The sequence below is a fragment of the Manis pentadactyla genome, chromosome 6 (genome assembly GCF_030020395.1).
Source record: "Manis pentadactyla isolate mManPen7 chromosome 6, mManPen7.hap1, whole genome shotgun sequence".
NCBI classification, from domain to species: Eukaryota; Metazoa; Chordata; class Mammalia; order Pholidota; family Manidae; genus Manis; species Manis pentadactyla.
In genome coordinates, this window is record NC_080024.1 from 57655804 (window position 1) to 57674536 (window position 18733).

At 40.6% G+C, this 18733-nt stretch overlaps 1 protein-coding gene across 50 annotated transcripts in view; it reads left to right on the plus strand.

Annotated features, from left to right (window-relative positions):
* The window catches only part of TTN (titin), a 263454-nt gene extending 244721 nt beyond the window's left edge, over positions 1–18733 (plus strand). For all 50 annotated transcript variants that reach the window (XM_057503886.1, XM_057503834.1, XM_057503857.1 and 47 more), the window contains 19 exons: positions 662–967; positions 1053–1334; positions 1506–2099; positions 2215–2502; positions 2608–2907; positions 3399–3701; positions 4254–4556; positions 4660–5244; positions 5374–5679; positions 5797–6096; positions 6752–7327; positions 7426–7731; positions 8098–8691; positions 8844–14458; positions 14587–14743; positions 15528–16222; positions 16317–16470; positions 16986–17288; positions 17422–18733. In XM_057503886.1, coding sequence (XP_057359869.1) covers positions 662–967; positions 1053–1334; positions 1506–2099; positions 2215–2502; positions 2608–2907; positions 3399–3701; positions 4254–4556; positions 4660–5244; positions 5374–5679; positions 5797–6096; positions 6752–7327; positions 7426–7731; positions 8098–8691; positions 8844–14458; positions 14587–14743; positions 15528–16222; positions 16317–16470; positions 16986–17288; positions 17422–17720 — 12266 coding nt within the window. In that variant the 3' untranslated portion in view covers positions 17721–18733. The remainder of the gene's footprint in view (positions 1–661; positions 968–1052; positions 1335–1505; positions 2100–2214; positions 2503–2607; positions 2908–3398; positions 3702–4253; positions 4557–4659; positions 5245–5373; positions 5680–5796; positions 6097–6751; positions 7328–7425; positions 7732–8097; positions 8692–8843; positions 14459–14586; positions 14744–15527; positions 16223–16316; positions 16471–16985; positions 17289–17421) is intronic.

Consider the following 18733-nt stretch of genomic DNA (forward strand, 5'->3'; position numbering starts at 1 on the left):
TGATGAAAAAAATAGTTACTACCAATATGAAAAGATGTATTTCATAAATCTTCCTAAGAATGGATAAAAATGCATTATAGTGATAATGACTGTGAAAAGAAAAAAAAAGACAAAGTCTCTTTTAAGAAGAGGTTTAGTAGAATGTAAAGTACTTACTTTAGTAAGTACCTAACAAAATAATTGTCATAAGAGCTTAAAAATGAGTGGCAAACCTTGGTACAGAGCTTGAGCCCAAGAACCAAAGAATAAATCACTGGGACTGAATAGGGAAGCAGAAGAAATTTACCCCTGTGCTCATTAGAAATGTGATGGTAACAAGTGAAATTAGCCCTGTGAAAGATGAGTAACTAAAGAAAATCCCTGAGAACGGGTACTTTAAGCAGGAGCTTAGCCGGAAGAACATAGCACAGCTAGCCAAAGTAGTTGCAAAGAAATATTCACCTTTCCAAAGAGGTTTCATTCTCAACATAATAATAATAATTGTGATAATATAGCATACAATGCTGTCTTATAATATCAGAAGAGCCCAATTACAAAGATTATCTTGGTGAGTTGTTAACAAAGAACAATAATGCATATGTGAGTCTTGAAAATCAAAAATATTAATCTCAAAGCTTCCTTATTTGTATAATATCTGCATCCCCCTTTTTATATTCCATAGATACCCCTGGGCCACCTTCTGCTCCAAGAGTTGTGGATACCACCAAGCGCAGCATCAGTTTGGCATGGACCAAGTCCATGTATGATGGTGGTGCTGACATCATAGGCTATGTTCTTGAAATGCAAGAGAAGGACACTGATCAGTGGTACAGAGTGCATACCAATGCCACAATAAGAAATACTGAATTCACTGTGCCAGACCTTAAAACAGGCCAGAAATACTCCTTCAGAGTTGCTGCTGTGAATGTGAATGGTATGAGTGAATACAGCCAGTCAACTGCCGAAATTGAGCCCGTGGAAAGACTAGGTATTTATGATACAAGCTTATAGGTTAATTATTTTTTCATCATACCTATTCATGAATTAATTAAACTTTGGCATTTACTTTCCAGAAATACCAGATCTTGAGCTTTCAGATGATTTAAAGAAAACTGTGACCATCAGAGCTGGGGTCTCCTTACGTCTGATGGTGTCTGTATCTGGAAGACCAACTCCTGTCATCACATGGAGCAAGAAGGGCATTGACCTTGCAAACCGGGCAATTATTGACACCACTGAGAGTTACTCTTTACTCATCGTGGATAAAGTTAACCGATATGATGCTGGAAAATACACCATTGAAGCTGAAAATCAATCTGGGAAGAAATCAGCAACAGTCCTTGTTAAAGTATATGGTAAGTATTTGACTTAAAATTAACAATGCTGTGAGTAGATTATTTAAAAAGCTATACCTTGACCTAGATTGATGACCTCTGTAGAGAGGAACCACAGTGAAAGTATTTTTTTGAAAAATAAATTCAACAATCAAGCAAATAAGAAGTATGGATACTTCATTCTTTTTTTAGATACTCCTGGTCCTTGTCCTTCAGTGAGAGTTAAGGAAGTATCAAGAGATTCTGTGACCATTACTTGGGAAATTCCCACAATTGATGGAGGAGCACCTGTCAACAATTATATTATTGAGAAGCGTGAAGCTGCCATGAGAGCATTCAAAACAGTAACTACCAAATGCAGCAAAACACTTTACCGAATTTCTGGACTTGTAGAAGGAACCATGTATTATTTTAGAGTATTGCCAGAAAATATTTATGGCATTGGAGAACCTTGCGAAACATCAGATGCAGTTCTGGTCTCTGAAGTGCCTTTGGTGCCTACAAAGCTAGAAGTGGTTGATGTCACCAAATCAACTGTTACTCTTGCCTGGGAAAAACCACTCTATGATGGCGGCAGCCGGCTCACTGGATATGTTCTTGAGGCCTGCAAAGCTGGCACTGAGAGATGGATGAAGGTTGTCACCTTAAAATCCACAGTCCTAGAACACACTGTTATTTCCTTAAATGAAGGTGAACAGTATTTATTTAGAGTAAGGGCACAAAATGAGAAAGGTGTGTCAGAAGCAAGAGAGATTGTCACAGCTGTAACAGTACAAGACCTCAGAGGTATGTACCAAATCACCAAAAAAATAGCAATCATAGTAAAGTAAAAAAAAACACAATTCATGACACTTTGTCATTAGAAATGATTAAAAATAAATGCCTGCTCTCTTTCTCATAGTGTTGCCAACAATAGATCTTTCTACAATGCCTCAAAAGACCATCCATGTCCCAGCTGGCAGACCGGTAGAGCTGGTGATACCCATTGCTGGTCGTCCACCTCCCACTGCTTCCTGGTTCTTTGCTGGTTCTAAACTAAAAGAGTCAGAGCGTGTCATAGTTGAAACTCATACTAAAGTAGCTAAATTAACCATCCGTGAAACCACTATCAGAGATACTGGAGAATATACACTTGAATTGAAGAATGTAACTGGAACAATATCAGAGACCATTAAAGTTATCATTCTGGGTAAGGATGTGTGACAAAGGCACTAGCAAGTTGTTGCTGATATTCAGGCATCCAATTTTGATTTGCAGTGAAAATTAATTTCCTGGATTTCTTTCCTGTTCACAGACAAGCCTGGTCCACCAACTGGGCCTATCAAGATTGGTGACATTGATGCTACTTCAATTACCATTTCCTGGGAACCACCTGAATTGGATGGTGGTGCTCCACTAAGTGGCTATGTGGTAGAACAACGTGATGCCCATCGTCCAGGATGGCTGCCAGTGTCTGAATCAGTGACTAGAACGACATTTAGGTTTACCAGACTCACCGAAGGAAACGAGTATGTGTTCCGCGTGGCTGCAACAAACCGCTTCGGCATCGGCTCTTACTTGCAATCTGAGGTCATAGAGTGTCGCAGTAGTATCAGTAAGTCCTTCCGCCATTCTCCCCGTCTCTGTTCTAAATGCTAACAAAAAGGAATTTGTTTTTAATCTGCCCCAACATAAGTAAAAATAGGTCACAAAATTAACCCCAAGGTGTTTCTAAGGTTGCTTAAGCCTCTTTTTCTTGGAGGTCTTTGAAATGATTGGTTTGGCTTTTCTTTTTTAATGGCAGAAAGGAGGAAGTTGTTAGGGAGGGAGGGAGTGGGGAAGGGGAAGGGAAGGTGGGAAAGAGGGAAGAAATGGAAGGACTGGCTGTTATAATGAGAAAAAAATAAAGAATACATACTTAATAAATATATATAAAATTGAGGAAAATGAGGAACAGCAAGAAAAGTTCAGGAATGAAAACACTGGGAAAATATTCTTAAGACAAGAGTCATGTGCTATTCAAAAAGCTAAAACATACTTATACAAATGTATGAGTCTTTAATTTATTCATGTTGCCATATTGTGTTTACCTCTGTCTTGTTGCAGGTATTCCTGGACCTCCAGAAACATTACAGATATTTGATGTCTCCCGTGATGGCATGACCCTTACTTGGTATCCCCCAGAAAATGACGGTGGCTCGCAAGTGACTGGATATATTGTGGAGCGCAAGGAAGTGAGAGCAGACCGATGGGTCCGTGTAAATAAAGTACCAGTGACAATGACACGGTACCGTTCCACTGGCCTTATTGAAGGCTTGGAATATGAACACCGTGTCACAGCCATTAATGTGAGAGGAACTGGAAAACCAAGTCGTCCTTCCAAACCCATCGTCGCCATGGATCCAATCGGTAAATATGTTTTGTTCGAGTCAAGTTTATTGAGGTATAATTTAATGTAGTAAAATTCACCCTTCTGAAATATGTAAATTCAGTAAGTTTTGAAAAATGTCCTATTGTATACCACAGAATCAAAACATAGAATATTGCCATTAGCCCAAAAGTAGCCTGTGTTCCTTTGACATCAATCAGTCCCTAGCAGCTTTTGGCAAATCACTTTTTATAGAGTCAAAAAAGAGGAGGACACTCTCTTTAAATTGGACTCAAAATATATGCCATATGTCACAGTTAAAATTTTAAACAAGCTAATATTTCTGAAAGCACTTTAAAACTAATGATAAATGTAAAATAGCAGCAGTGATCATAAAACACATTTAAAACAAAGGAAAAAACAAGAGTTTAAGTATTTTTAACTGATAAAATGAATGAAATTTTTACAAAACAAAAGACATTCTAATGCTAACAGTCCACATTTCCACAACTCACTGAATTCATTAGGTGGCACAGTTTATTTTCAACTTGGTAACAACTTTAATAAGTGTGTTGCCTTATTCTTATTCCCAGCTCCTCCAGGAAAGCCACAAAACCCAAGAGTTACTGATACAACAAGGACATCAGTCTCCCTGGCCTGGAGTGTTCCAGAAGACGAAGGAGGATCTAAGGTCACAGGCTACTTGATTGAAATGCAAAAAGTAGATCAATTTGAATGGACCAAATGTAACACCACTCCAACCAAGATTCGGGAGTACACTCTAACACACCTACCTCAGGGTGCTGAATATAGATTCCGTGTCCTAGCTTGTAATGCTGGTGGACCTGGGGAGCCTGCTGAGGTACCAGGGACAGTCAAAGTCACTGAAATGCTTGGTAAGATATATGATCATTTACTTTCTGCTGTAAGACCCCTAAGACTTATTTCCCACCCTCTCCCCAACAAAAATGCTAACTGTAACCCTACCTTTTTCCCTAGAATATCCTGATTATGAACTTGATGAAAGATACCAGGAAGGTGTCTTTGTAAGACAAGGTGGAGTCATCAGACTGACCATACCAATCAAAGGAAAACCATTCCCAATATGTAAATGGACCAAGGAAGGCCAAGATATTAGTAAGCGTGCCATGATCGCAACCTCCGAGACACACACAGAGCTTGTTATCAAAGAAGCAGACAGGGATGATTCCGGCACTTATGACCTGGTCCTGGAAAACAAATGTGGCAAGAAGGCTGTTTACATCAAGGTCAGGGTGATAGGAAACCCCAACCCTCCAGAGGGACCACTTGAATATGACGACATACAGGCTCGCTCTGTAAGAGTCAGCTGGAGACCCCCTGCTGATGACGGTGGTGCTGACATCTTAGGCTACATCCTCGAGAGAAGAGAGGTGCCTAAAGCTGCCTGGTACACCATTGATTCCAGAGTCCGAGGTACATCTCTGGTGGTAAAAGGCCTCAAAGAAAATGTGGAATACCATTTCCGTGTTTCAGCAGAAAACCAGTTTGGCATAAGCAAACCCTTGAAATCTGAGGAACCGGTCATACCAAAAACACCCCTGAGTAAGTTCCCTTCCAACCACAACACTGTAAAAATTCCTTCAGTACTCTTTTGTTTTGAAATGGAAGCTCACAGCTTATAAGATTTGAGACTGGACTCTAACACATGTGTGTTTCCACTTACATCCATAGATCCTCCAGAGCCTCCAAGCAATCCTCCCGAAGTACTTGATGTGACCAAGAGTTCTGTCAGCCTGTCTTGGTCCCGGCCCAAAGATGATGGTGGTTCTCGAGTCACAGGTTACTACATTGAACGCAAGGAGACATCAACTGACAAGTGGGTCAGGCACAATAAGACTCAGATAACAACCACAATGTACACCGTCACTGGGCTTGTTCCTGATGCTGAATATCAGTTCCGCATCATTGCACAGAATGATGTTGGCCTGAGTGAGACCAGCCCTGCTTCTGAACCAGTGGTTTGCAAAGATCCGTTTGGTGAGGAGAAAGTGTCCAAAGGGGTTGAAATAAAAAGGACAAGCTGTCTTTGGTCTTCTTTTCTTTTCTTTCAGTAGTAAAGCTGATTCTCTTTTCAATTGTTTTAAAATATTTCAGATAAGCCAAGCCAACCTGGAGAACTTGAGATTCTTTCAATATCCAAAGATAGCATCACTCTCCAGTGGGAGAAACCTGAATGTGATGGTGGCAAAGAAATCCTTGGATACTGGGTTGAATATAGACAGTCTGGGGACAGTGCCTGGAAGAAGAGCAATAAGGACCGCATCAAGGACAGGCAATTCACAATAGGGGGTTTGCTGGAAGCTACTGAATATGAATTCAGAGTTTTTGCTGAGAATGAGACTGGGCTTAGCAGACCTCGAAGAACTGCTATGTCTGTAAAGACTAAACTAACATGTAAGTAGCAATTAATTTTCTGCTTATGGTTTATAAACTGGTTATAAGCAATTTATATATGGTTATAAGCAACAGTTAAGGCTAAATCTTCCTCTATACTAAGTAGATGCCAAAACAAAAGGTTTTATTGTAGAGTAAGTATTTGGAAAGAATCACACACTTTGGCATATGCACACACAGGGAATAGTTGATACATTCTATGGGAAGTCATTCCATGTGCATAATCTCAATAAATATTAGGTGCAGTGAACATTCTTAGAGCAGTTTCTCCTTCAAATGCAATGGGTTTTTTTTTTCCTTCCTAACAAGACTTCAATGGTCAGCAAATGTACTCCACTCCCACGTAAGGGCAAAGATACTACAGATTTATAGAGAGAATTCGTATTTCCCCAAAACCCTATACATTTGTTAATGCCTTCCTATAATGAGAAAAGTCACTCTAGGTAATAATGTGATGATGTGCTCATTGATTCCCTATTTTCCATATGACCCCAGGAAAATCACTGTGAAGTTTCAAGAATTACACTCATATGTAAATCATGGTATCTAATAAGATGTTAGTCAATAGGATAAATTCATTCCTGAAATACAAAGACAGAGGATTATAGATTCAGTAGTAACAAAAATCATTAATATTATCTTTCATATCCTTCAGTGGGAGAGGCTCCAGGAGTATACAAAGAAATGAAGGATGTTACCACCAAATTAGGTGAAGCTGCTCAATTCTCATGCCAGATTATTGGAAGGCCTCTTCCTGACATTAAATGGTACCGATTTGGTAAGGAGCTGATACAAAGCCGGAAGTACAAAATGTCATCAGATGGACGCATACATACTCTGACAGTAATGACAGAGGAACAGGAAGATGAAGGTGTTTATACCTGCATAGCTACGAATGAGGTTGGAGAAGTAGAAACCAGTAGTAAGCTTCTCTTGGAAGCAACACCACAGTTCCATCCTGGTTACCCATTGAAAGAAAAATACTGTGGTGCTGTGGGTTCAACACTTCGACTTCATGTTATGTACATTGGTCGTCCAGTACCTGCCATCAGTTGGTTCCATGGCCAGAAACTTTTGCAAAACTCAGAAAACGTTACTATTGAAAACACTGAACACTATACTCATCTGGTCATGAAGAAAGTCCAACGTAAGACTCATGCTGGGAAATACAAAGTTCAGCTTAGCAATGTTCTTGGAACAGTTGATGCCATCCTTGATGTACAAATACAAGGTATTTTACTTTCACTTTGAGTGTTTTTATTTTAAAAGAAAAAAGAATCTTGGGAGACACACTACAAAGAACATTATATTTGTATTTTCCCCCAACAGATAAGCCAGACAAACCTACAGGACCACTTGTGATTGAAGCCCTACTGAAGAACTCTGCAGTGATCAGCTGGAAACCACCTGCAGATGATGGTGGCTCCTGGATCACCAATTACGTGGTGGAGAAATGTGAGGCAAAGGAAGGGGCTGAATGGCAATTGGTGTCTTCAGCCATATCAGTGACAACCTGCAGAATTGTGAACCTCACAGAAAATGCTGGCTATTACTTCCGGGTTTCAGCTCAGAACACTTTTGGCATCAGTGAGCCTCTAGAGGTTTCCTCAGTTGTGATCATTAAGACTCAATTTGGTGAGTACAACCTCTTGAACATCCTACGATCTTCATATGGCCAAACTACATCTTTATAAAAAATTGTCTTTATTGGAAGTAAATTTTGAAAAGAAATAGCCAAGATTCAGGTAAAGTACAGCACCTCTTATCTCAGTTAAATTTAATTTTTGCATATCTAAAAGAGCAAATACATACCCTATCTCCTTCTTTAGAAGGAACTTTGTATTTTAGTAAGATTCTTAGCATAAAGTATCCACCTTCATTTTTCTGTAATAGCTATTAATAGAACTTGAGTTCATAACATTTTCTTTTTAAAAATAAGCTTTTAATAAAGCTGCTTGTTTCACCTCACAACTCAAATTCTTTTTTGTTTGTTTTAAATAGAAAAGCCAAGTGCACCTGGCAAACCAACTATCACTGCTGTCACAAAAGATTCTTGTGTTGTGGCTTGGAAGCCACCTGCCAGTGATGGAGGTGCAAAGATTAGAAGTTACTACCTTGAGAAGCGTGAGAAGAAACAGAATAAATGGATTGCTGTGACAACAGATGAAATTCGAGAAACCGTCCTTTCAGTGCAAAACCTAATTGAAGGTCTTGAATATGAGTTCCGCGTGAAATGTGAAAACCTAGGTGGGGAAAGTGAATGGAGTGAAATATCAGAACCTGTCACTCCCAAATCTGATGTTCCAATTCAGGCACCACATTTCAAAGAGGAATTGAGAAATCTCAGTGTCAGATATCAGAGCAATGCAACACTCGTCTGCAAAGTGACTGGTCATCCAAAACCTATTGTGAAATGGTACAGACAAGGCAAAGAAATCATTGCAGATGGATTAAAGTACAGGATTCAAGAGTTTAAGGGTGGCTACCACCAGCTCATCATTGCAAGTGTCACAGATGATGATGCCACAGTTTACCAAGTCAGAGCTACCAACCAAGGAGGATCTGTGTCTGGCACTGCCTCCTTGGAAGTGGAAGGTAAAAACAAGTCACTAACCAATTTCATTGGTGCTAGATAACATATTATTCATTGGTGTAGACAAAGTATTATTAATTAGGGGAGAAAGGTACACTTATTTAGTATTAGGTATTGCTAAAATTATATTCTTTCTTCTTTTATTCGGATACAGTTCCAGCTAAGATACACTTGCCTAAAACTCTTGAAGGCATGGGAGCAGTTCACGCTCTCCGAGGTGAGGTGCTCAGCATCAAGATCCCTTTCAGTGGCAAACCAGATCCCGTGATCACCTGGCAGAAAGGACAAGATCTCATCGACAATAATGGCCACTACCAAGTTATTGTCACAAGATCTTTCACTTCACTTGTTTTTCCCAATGGAGTGGAGAGAAAAGATGCTGGTTTCTATGTGGTCTGTGCTAAAAACAGATTTGGAATTGATCAGAAGACAGTTGAACTGGATGTGGCCGACGTCCCTGACCCACCCAGAGGAGTCAAAGTTAGTGACATCTCACGAGATTCTGTCAACTTAACATGGACAGAGCCGGCTTCTGATGGCGGCAGCAAAATTACCAACTACATTGTTGAAAAATGTGCAACTACGGCAGAAAGATGGCTCCGTGTAGGACAGGCCCGAGAAACACGTTATACTGTGATCAACTTATTTGGAAAAACAAGTTACCAGTTCCGTGTAATAGCAGAAAATAAATTTGGCCTGAGCAAGCCTTCTGAGCCTTCAGAGCCAACCATAACCAAAGAAGATAAGACCAGAGCTATGAACTACGATGAAGAGGTAGATGAAACCAGGGAAGTTTCCATGACTAAAGCATCTCACTCTTCAACCAAGGAACTCTATGAGAAATATATGATTGCTGAAGATCTTGGGCGTGGCCAGTTTGGAATAGTCCACCGTTGTGTTGAAACATCCTCAAAGAAGACTTACATGGCCAAATTTGTTAAAGTCAAAGGAGCTGATCAGGTTTTGGTAAAGAAGGAAATTTCCATTCTAAACATTGCCAGACACAGAAACATCTTATACCTCCATGAATCATTTGAAAGCATGGAAGAATTAGTTATGATCTTTGAGTTCATATCAGGACTTGACATATTTGAACGCATTAACACAAGTGCTTTTGAACTTAATGAAAGAGAAATTGTAAGTTATATTCGCCAGGTCTGTGAAGCACTTGAATTCTTACATAGTCATAATATTGGACACTTTGACATCAGACCTGAAAATATCATTTACCAAACAAGAAGGAGCTCCACCATTAAAATCATAGAATTTGGTCAAGCCCGTCAGCTGAAGCCAGGGGACAACTTTAGGCTTCTATTCACTGCCCCTGAATACTATGCACCTGAAGTCCACCAGCATGATGTCGTCAGCACTGCCACAGACATGTGGTCACTTGGAACACTGGTATATGTGCTATTGAGTGGTATCAATCCATTCCTGGCTGAAAGCAACCAACAGATAATTGAGAACATCATAAATGCTGAATATACTTTTGATGAAGAAGCATTCAAAGAGATTAGCCTTGAAGCCATGGATTTTATTGACCGGTTGTTAGTGAAAGAGAGAAAATCTCGCATGACGGCATCTGAGGCACTCCGGCACCCATGGCTGATGCAGAAGATAGATAGAGTCAGTACTAAAGTTATCAGAACATTAAAACACCGACGTTACTACCACACTCTGATCAAGAAAGACCTCAACATGGTTGTGTCCGCAGCCCGTATCTCCTGTGGTGGTGCAATTCGATCTCAGAAAGGAGTGAGTGTTGCTAAAGTTAAAGTAGCATCTGTTGAAATTGGCCCAGTTTCTGGGCAGATAATGCACGCAATTGGGGAAGAAGGAGGATATGTAAAATATGTATGCAAGATTGAAAATTATGATCAGTCTACCCAAGTGACCTGGTACTTTGGTGTTAGACAGCTGGAAAACAGTGAGAAATATGAAATCACCTATGCAGATGGAGTGGCCACCATGTATATCAAACACATCACCAAATTCGATGATGGTACCTACAGATGCAAAGTAGTCAATGACTATGGTGAGGACAGTTCTTATGCTGAGCTATTTGTTAAAGGTGTGAGAGAAGTTTATGACTACTATTGTCGTAGAACCATGAAGAAAATAAAGCGCAGGACTGACACAATGAGACTCCTGGAAAGGCCACCAGAATTTACCCTGCCTCTCTATAACAAGACTGCTTATGTGGGCGAAAGTGTCCGATTTGGTGTAACTATAACTGTCCACCCAGAGCCTCGTGTAACATGGTATAAATCAGGTCAGAAAATCAAACCGGGTGATGATGATACGAAGTACATATTTGAGTCTGACAAGGGTCTTTACCAGTTAACAATCAGCAATGTAACTAGAGATGATGCTGCTGAGTATACCGTTGTGGCAAGGAACAAATTCGGTGAAGACAGCTGTAAAGCAAAGCTGACTGTAACCCCACATCCACCTCCAACAGATGCTACCTTAAGACCCATGTTCAAACGGCTACTGGCAAATGCAGAATGCCAAGAAGGCCAAAGTGTCTGCTTTGAGATCAGAGTGTCTGGCATCCCTACACCAACATTAAAATGGGAGAAAGATGGTCAGCCACTGTCCCTTGGGCCCAACATTGAAATTATCCATGAAGGCTTGGATTATTATGCTTTGCACATTAGGGATACTTTTCCTGAAGACACAGGTTATTATAGGGTCACAGCCACAAACACAGCTGGATCCACGAGCTGCCAGGCTCACCTGCAAGTGGAACGCTTAAGGTATGTCAAACAAGAATTCAAGAGCAAGGAGGAGCGTGAACGACATGTACAAAAGCAAATTGACAAGACACTAAGAATGGCTGAAATTCTTTCTGGAACTGAATCTGTGCCCCTGACCCAGGTAGCCCAGGAGGCTCTGAGAGAAGCTGCCATCCTTTACAAGCCAGCTGTAAGCACCAAGACTGTGAAAGGGGAATTCCGGCTTGAGACGGAAGAAAAGAAGGAGGAGAGAAAACTCCGTATGCCTTACGAAGTACCGGAGCCGCGCAAGCACAAACCGGCTCTCATAGAAGAAGACCAGCACATTAAGCAGTTTGTGCCTATGTCTGACATGAAGTGGTACAAAAAGATACGCGATCAATTTGAAATGCCTGGGAAAATGGACAGAATTGTACAGAAAAGACCCAAGCGTATCCGCCTCTCAAGATGGGAGCAGTTCTATGTGATGCCTCTTCCACGCATCACAGATCAATACAGACCTAGATGGCGTATTCCCAAATTGTCCCAGGATGACCTCGAAATGGTGAGACCAGCCCGCCGGCGTGCACCTTCTCCTGATTATGACTTCTATTACAGACCTAGAAGACGTTCTCTTGGTGACATCACAGACGAAGAGTTACTCCTTCCCATTGACGACTACCTGGCGATGAAGAGAACAGAGGAGGAGAGGCTGCGTCTTGAAGAGGAGCTTGAATTAGGTTTCTCAGCTTCGCCCCCCAGCCGGAGCCCTCCACGTTTTGAGCTTTCTAGTCTGCGTTACTCTTCACCGCAAGCTCAGGTCAAGGTGGAGGAAGCAAGAAAAGACTTCAGGTATTCAATCTATCACATCCCCACAAAGGCTGAGACCAGTACCAGTTACGCAGAACTGCGGGAACGGCACGCCCGGGCCTCGTACAGACAGCCAGAACAAAGGCAGAGAATCATGGCTGACAGGGAGGATGCGGAGCTGCTGCGTCCTGTCACTGCCATCCAGCGTCTCTCGGAATACAAAAGTGAGCTTGACCGCATGTCAAAGGAAGAAAAGTCTAGAAAGAAATCAAGACGACGGAGAGAAGTAACAGAAATAACAGAAATTGAGGAAGAATATGAAATCGCAAAACACACTCACAGAGAGTCATCCTCATCTGTGTCTAGACTACTGAGACGGAGGCGCTCGCTGTCTCCGACCTACATTGAGTTAATGAGGCCCGCGTCTGAGCTGATCAGGTCTCGTGCACCCCCGGCTGAGGAGTACGAAGATGACACAGAAAGAAGGTCTCCTACTCCGGAGAGAACTCGCCCACGTTCCCCCAGCCCTGTGTCTAGTGAGAGATCGCTCTCAAGATTTGAGAGGTCTGCAAGATTTGATATCTTTTCCAGGTATGAGTCTATGAAAGCCGCTTTAAAGACTCAGAAGACATCAGAAAGGAAGTATGAAGTTTTGAGTCAGCAGCCTTTTACACTGGACCATGCCCCTCGAATCACACTGAGAATGCGCTCCCACAGGATACCATGTGGCCAAAATACATGCTTTATCTTAAATGTACAGTCTAAGCCAACTGCCGAGGTTAAATGGTACCACAATGGTGTAGAACTCCAAGAGAGCAGTAAGATTCGTTACACCAACACGAGTGGGGTCCTGACCCTGGAAATTCTGGACTGTCATATTGACGACAGGGGAACATACCGTGCTGTGTGCACCAACTACAAAGGTGAAGCTTCTGACTATGCAACCTTGGACGTAACAGTTGGGGATTACACCACCTATGCCTCCCGGCGCAGAGACGAAGACGTCCCCCAATCTGTTTTCCCTGAGCTGACAAGAACAGAGGCATATGCAGTTTCATCATTTAAGAGAACATCTGAAATGGAAGCTGCATCTTCAGTCAGGGAAGTGAAATCACAGATGACAGAGACAAGAGAAAGTCTCTCATCATATGAACACCACGCAGATGCAGAAATGAAAAGGGCTGCAGTAGAAGAAAAATTGCTAGAAGAAAAATCCACACACAGAAAAAGCAAGTCAACTTTGGCAGCAAGAATTCTAACGAAACCAAGGTCCATAACCGTCTATGAAGGCGAGTCTGCAAGGTTTTCTTGTGATACAGATGGTGAACCAGTACCAACTGTGACCTGGCTGCGTGGAGGACAAGTGATAACTACTTCTGCCCGCCACCAAGTGACCACCACAAAGTACAAGTCAACCTTTGAGATCTCTTCCGTCCAGGCTTCCGATGAGGGCAACTACAGTGTGGTGGTAGAAAACAGTGAAGGGAAGCAAGCAGCACAGTTTACTCTGACTGTTCACAAGGCCAGGGTCACTGAAAAGGCTGTGACAGCACCACCAAGAGTCAAATCCCCAGAGCCTCGGGTGAAATCCCCAGAAGCAATTAAGTCTCCAAAACGAGTGAAATCCCCAGAACCAGTGATTTCTCACCCAAAAGTCGTATCACCCACAGAGACAAAACCCACACCAATAGAGAAAGTTCAGCAGCTACCAGTCTCTGCCCCGCCCAAGATAATTCAGTCCCTGAAAGCAGAAGCTTCTAAAGATACTGCAAAGCTGACCTGCGCTGTCGAAAGCAGTGTATTATGTGCAAAAGAGGTCACCTGGTATAAAGATGGCAAGAAACTGAAGGAAAACGGGCATTTCCAGTTTCATTATTCAGCAGATGGTACTTATGAGCTCAAAATCCATAACCTCACTGAATCTGATTGTGGCGAATACATTTGTGAGATTTCTAGTGAAGGTGGAACCTCCAAAACTACCTTCCAGTTTAAGGGACAAGCCTTCAAGAGTATTCAAGAGCAGGTATCAGGCATATCAGAAACCAAGAAATCAGCTCAGGAAACTGCTGAGTCAGCAGAAACCAAGAAAACTGAACCAAAAGCTCCTGAAGCAATTTCCTCAAAACCAGTAATTGTTGCTGGACTGCAGGATACAACTGTTTCTTCAGACAGCATCGTTAAATTTGCAGTTAAAGCTGCTGGAGAACCCCAGCCAACTGTCATCTGGACAAAGGATGGAAAGGTAAAGAGTTTTTAAATGTCTTCTTAATTTTATCTTCTAAAAAATTCACCTCTTTCCTTATCCCCATCTCCCAAAGAAAGTTTAAAATTAAATCACTTTTTAAAACTCAAATCACTTGCATTCTGCAGGCTATTATGCAAGGAGATAAATATAAACTCTCTGAAGACAAAGGAGGATTCCTCTTAGAAATTCATAAGACTGATACTTCTGACAGCGGGCTTTATACTTGCACAGCAACAAATTCAGCTGGATCTGTGTCCTCTAACTGCAAATTAACAATAAAAGGTACGATGGCTTTTGTTCTTCCTAACATTTTTCAGAAAATTGTATTAAAGAAACATTTCTAAATATTCTCCCTTATACCCACATACTCATATATAAGAAAGTATTAAAACTATTTCCAAAATCTAGAATACCATATGTACACAAGTGTACAAATACACATATTTGAAATTAGCATATGCTCTTATATTAGCATAAAAACACTTATTGTCTTATTGTATGTACATAGTTTTATATAAGATTCCAAGAGCAAGCCAGCCCCCCGACCGCCTTAAAGATTCCATAGAACCAGCCTTAAACCTCCTTACTGTTTAAGAATACAGTCAGGAGAATATATAAAATGGTACTGCTTCCATAACCTTCACTCTTGCTAATTTTTGAAAGCAGTGCAAAGTTAATGAAAGAGCTATCTCAGGTTTCCCAATTAAAATTAGGTTGCTTATAGCCCAGTTTTCTAAAACATAATTCAATTTTTTTATTAATCAAAATTTCCTATATCCACACATCTCCTAAATACTTTGACTATTCAAGTCTTTTTTTCCCCATAAGTCATAAGAATCATCTGCAACTTTCTTTAGTTTAAGGCATCAATCCACTGATCTCAAAAGTCATACATGACAATTTTCTAAGACTGGGACTGAGAAAGAATTAGGTATTACCTATTACCACATACAGAATTCATTTTTTCTTTGTATCTTACTCACTTGCAGAATCTACAAAACAGTAAAGGGTGGGGCCTCTTTCCAATTAAGCTTGCCTTACAGATGTTTTTTTTTTTATTTTTTAGCTGTAAAAGACACTGAGGCACAGAAAGTATCTATACAAAAGACTTCTGAAATTACATCACAGAAAAAGGCAGTTGCCCAAGAGGAAATATCATCCCAAAAAGCCCTAATTTCTGAAGAAATCAAGATGTCAGAGGTGGAAGCTCAAGAAAAGTTAGCTCTCAAGGAGGAAGCTTCAAAGGCTCTCATTTCTGAAAAAGTCAAGAAATCAGAAGCAACCTCCCTGCAAAAATCCATTATCCATGAGGAAATCACTAAATCATCACAGGCTTCAGAAGAAATCAGAACTCATGCTGAGATTAAAGCACTTTCTACTCAGATGAGCATAACTGATGGTCAGAAAGTGACTTTAAAAGCCAATATTGCTGGTGCCACTGATGTGAAATGGGTACTGAATGGAGTAGAGCTCGCTAACTCTGAAGAGTACAGATATGGTGTCTCAGGCAGCGATCAGACCCTAACCATCAAACAGGCCAGCCACAAAGATGAAGGAATCCTTACCTGCATTGGCAAAACCAGCCAAGGAATCATCAAGTGTCAGTACAATTTGACCCTGAGCAAAGAACTCTCAGATGCTCCAGCCTTCCTCTCACAGCCCAGATCTCAAAATATTAATGAAGGACAAAATGTTCTCTTTTCCTGTGAAATCAGTGGTGAACCCTCTCTTGAAATTGAATGGTTTAAAAACAACCTGCCAGTAAGTTTAATTATGAATATATTATTGAAGAAAATTTAAAATACGGTATCTACTCCTAAAGAGCTCAAAGAAACACTTATTTTCTTCATTTTAGATTTCTGTTTCTTCAAATATCAGCGTAAATCGATCCAAAAATGTATATTCTCTTGAAATCCGAAATGCATCAGTAAGTGACAGTGGGAAGTACACAATTAAGGCCAAAAATTTCCGTGGCCAGTGCTCAGCAACTGCTTCCTTAACAGTCCTTCGTAAGTATATATTTGCCACTTTCCTTACTTGCTTAAGGCCTTTATGTGTTTTTTTGCCTTTGTCTAATAAGCACACCAAACTCTTAGGAAGCTCATTAAATTCCATGTATAAGAGGCCTGGCCTTCTGTATGAATTCATCCCTGTGATCAACGTTTCTTTACAGCTAACAGAAACATGGGTAAGTTAACTTTCAAAGCAAAGCTACCAACTGCCCTGTTACATTTATTTTCAAAATGTATAATTTATAACTTGTTTTCTACATGACTAATCATTTTTCTCCTAGTGATTATAGCACCTGCATGTCATGTAATGATAGAGATATAAGGATTCATTTCCTGGAGACATTGAGCTAGCTCTTGACAGGTGCATGTATGTATTTGCTTATGTTTCCACAGCAAAAGGTCTGGGTTATATTTCTGTGTGTGTGAAGTTTCCCATTTCTGGAAGTCAGTGTCAGATGTCACAATTAACCAGATGTCATTGATGTTCACTGTGTATCTGCTATGCTCCACAGCTCTAGTTGAAGAACCTCCCAGAGAGGTAGTACTGAGGACCAGCGGTGATACAAGCTTGCAAGGAAGCTTCTCATCTCACTCTGCCCAAATGTCTGCCTCTCAGCAGGAGGCCTCCTTCAGCAGTTTCAGCAGTAGTGCTATTAGCAGCATGACTGAAATGAAATTTGCAAGCATGTCTGCCCAAAGCATGTCCTCCATGCAAGAGTCCATTGTAGAAATGAGTTCCAGCAGTTTTATGGGAAAATCTAGTATGACACAACTGGAAAGCTCATCTAGTAGAATGCTTAAAGCAGGCATAAGAGGTAAGCAATGAAATTAGTGGTAGAGGTCGACAAGTCTAGTAGCATATAGTTTTTAGCATATATAATTCCATAGAAAGCAAATCATTATTTTTTCTGTGATCCTAAAATTACTTTTTGTTTTTGTACCATAAAGGAATTCCACCTAAAATTGAAGCTCTTCCCTCTGACATCAGTATTGATGAGGGCAAAGTTTTAACAGTAGCCTGTGCTTTTACGGGTGAGCCCACCCCAGAAATAACATGGTCTTGTGGTGGAAGAAAAATTCGCAATCAAGAACAACTAGGACGATTCCATATTGAAAACACAGATGACCTGACAACTCTGATCATCATGGACGTACAGAAACAAGATGGTGGACTTTATACCCTGAGCTTAGGGAATGAATTTGGATCTGACTCTGCCACTGTGAATATAAATGTTCGATCCATTTAAGAGGGCCTGTGCTCTCATATTCATACTCATTCTTAATTTTTTACAAATGATTCACATGGACTAATCTTTCTGATCTGTAAATATTAAAGAGAAAAGGTAGTTTTGTATCAACCGAAATGAGTCAAAGTTCAAAATACGCATTTCAATCTTTTCATAACTGTAGACTTAAGAATATTATACATTGTCTACTGATATGTACATACTGTATATAGCCGGATTAACGGTTATAAGGTTTTGTACCATTTATTTTATGACATTTTACAATGTAACTGTTGAAACTAACTGTTGGTAGGAGAAAGTTTCTCATGGAACGAATACCCTGCTCAACATTTAACCAATCTTTGTGCCTCAACATAATGTTGATGTCTAAGTATGCCTCAGTGGGTTGAGAAATTCCCCACTGAAGATGTCCTATCCACGTAAAAGATGATCCTGTGCACATCACTGGACATGTGCACCAATAACTATTGAATCAGAAATGTAAGGCATTGGTGATGTTTGCATTTACCCTCCTGTAAGCAACACTTTAATGTCTTACATTTTCTCTGATGATGTCACACTCAAAATTATCATGACTTAAATATTACCAGAGCAAAGTGAAACGGCCACCACTTTGTTCGCTCATTTTACACTGTCTTTGACCATAGAGAGTGCCTGCATAGCTTGGAAAAAAAAACATCACCTGGCCATCCCCTCATTTAGCCAAGCTATTCAAGTATTCCTATGGCAGAGCAGTGCCAGCTCTTGGAGGTCCTGGGGTGCAGCCAATGCCTTTGTGTGGTAGCTCTAAATTTAAATTACAGGTGAGAAACCAGGGCAACTAAGCAATGAGCCACAGCAAAGAAATAACAACAAAACAAAGCTGTCGTTAAATTAAAAACAACATTACTAACTGCCCAAATGTCAATTTGATGTAGTTATTTTCATGCAGGTATAAATTCAAGTGTTAGTTTTAATTGTTGGACCTCCTTGATAGTAACAACAAAATAAAGCAAGCTATCTGCACCTCAAAA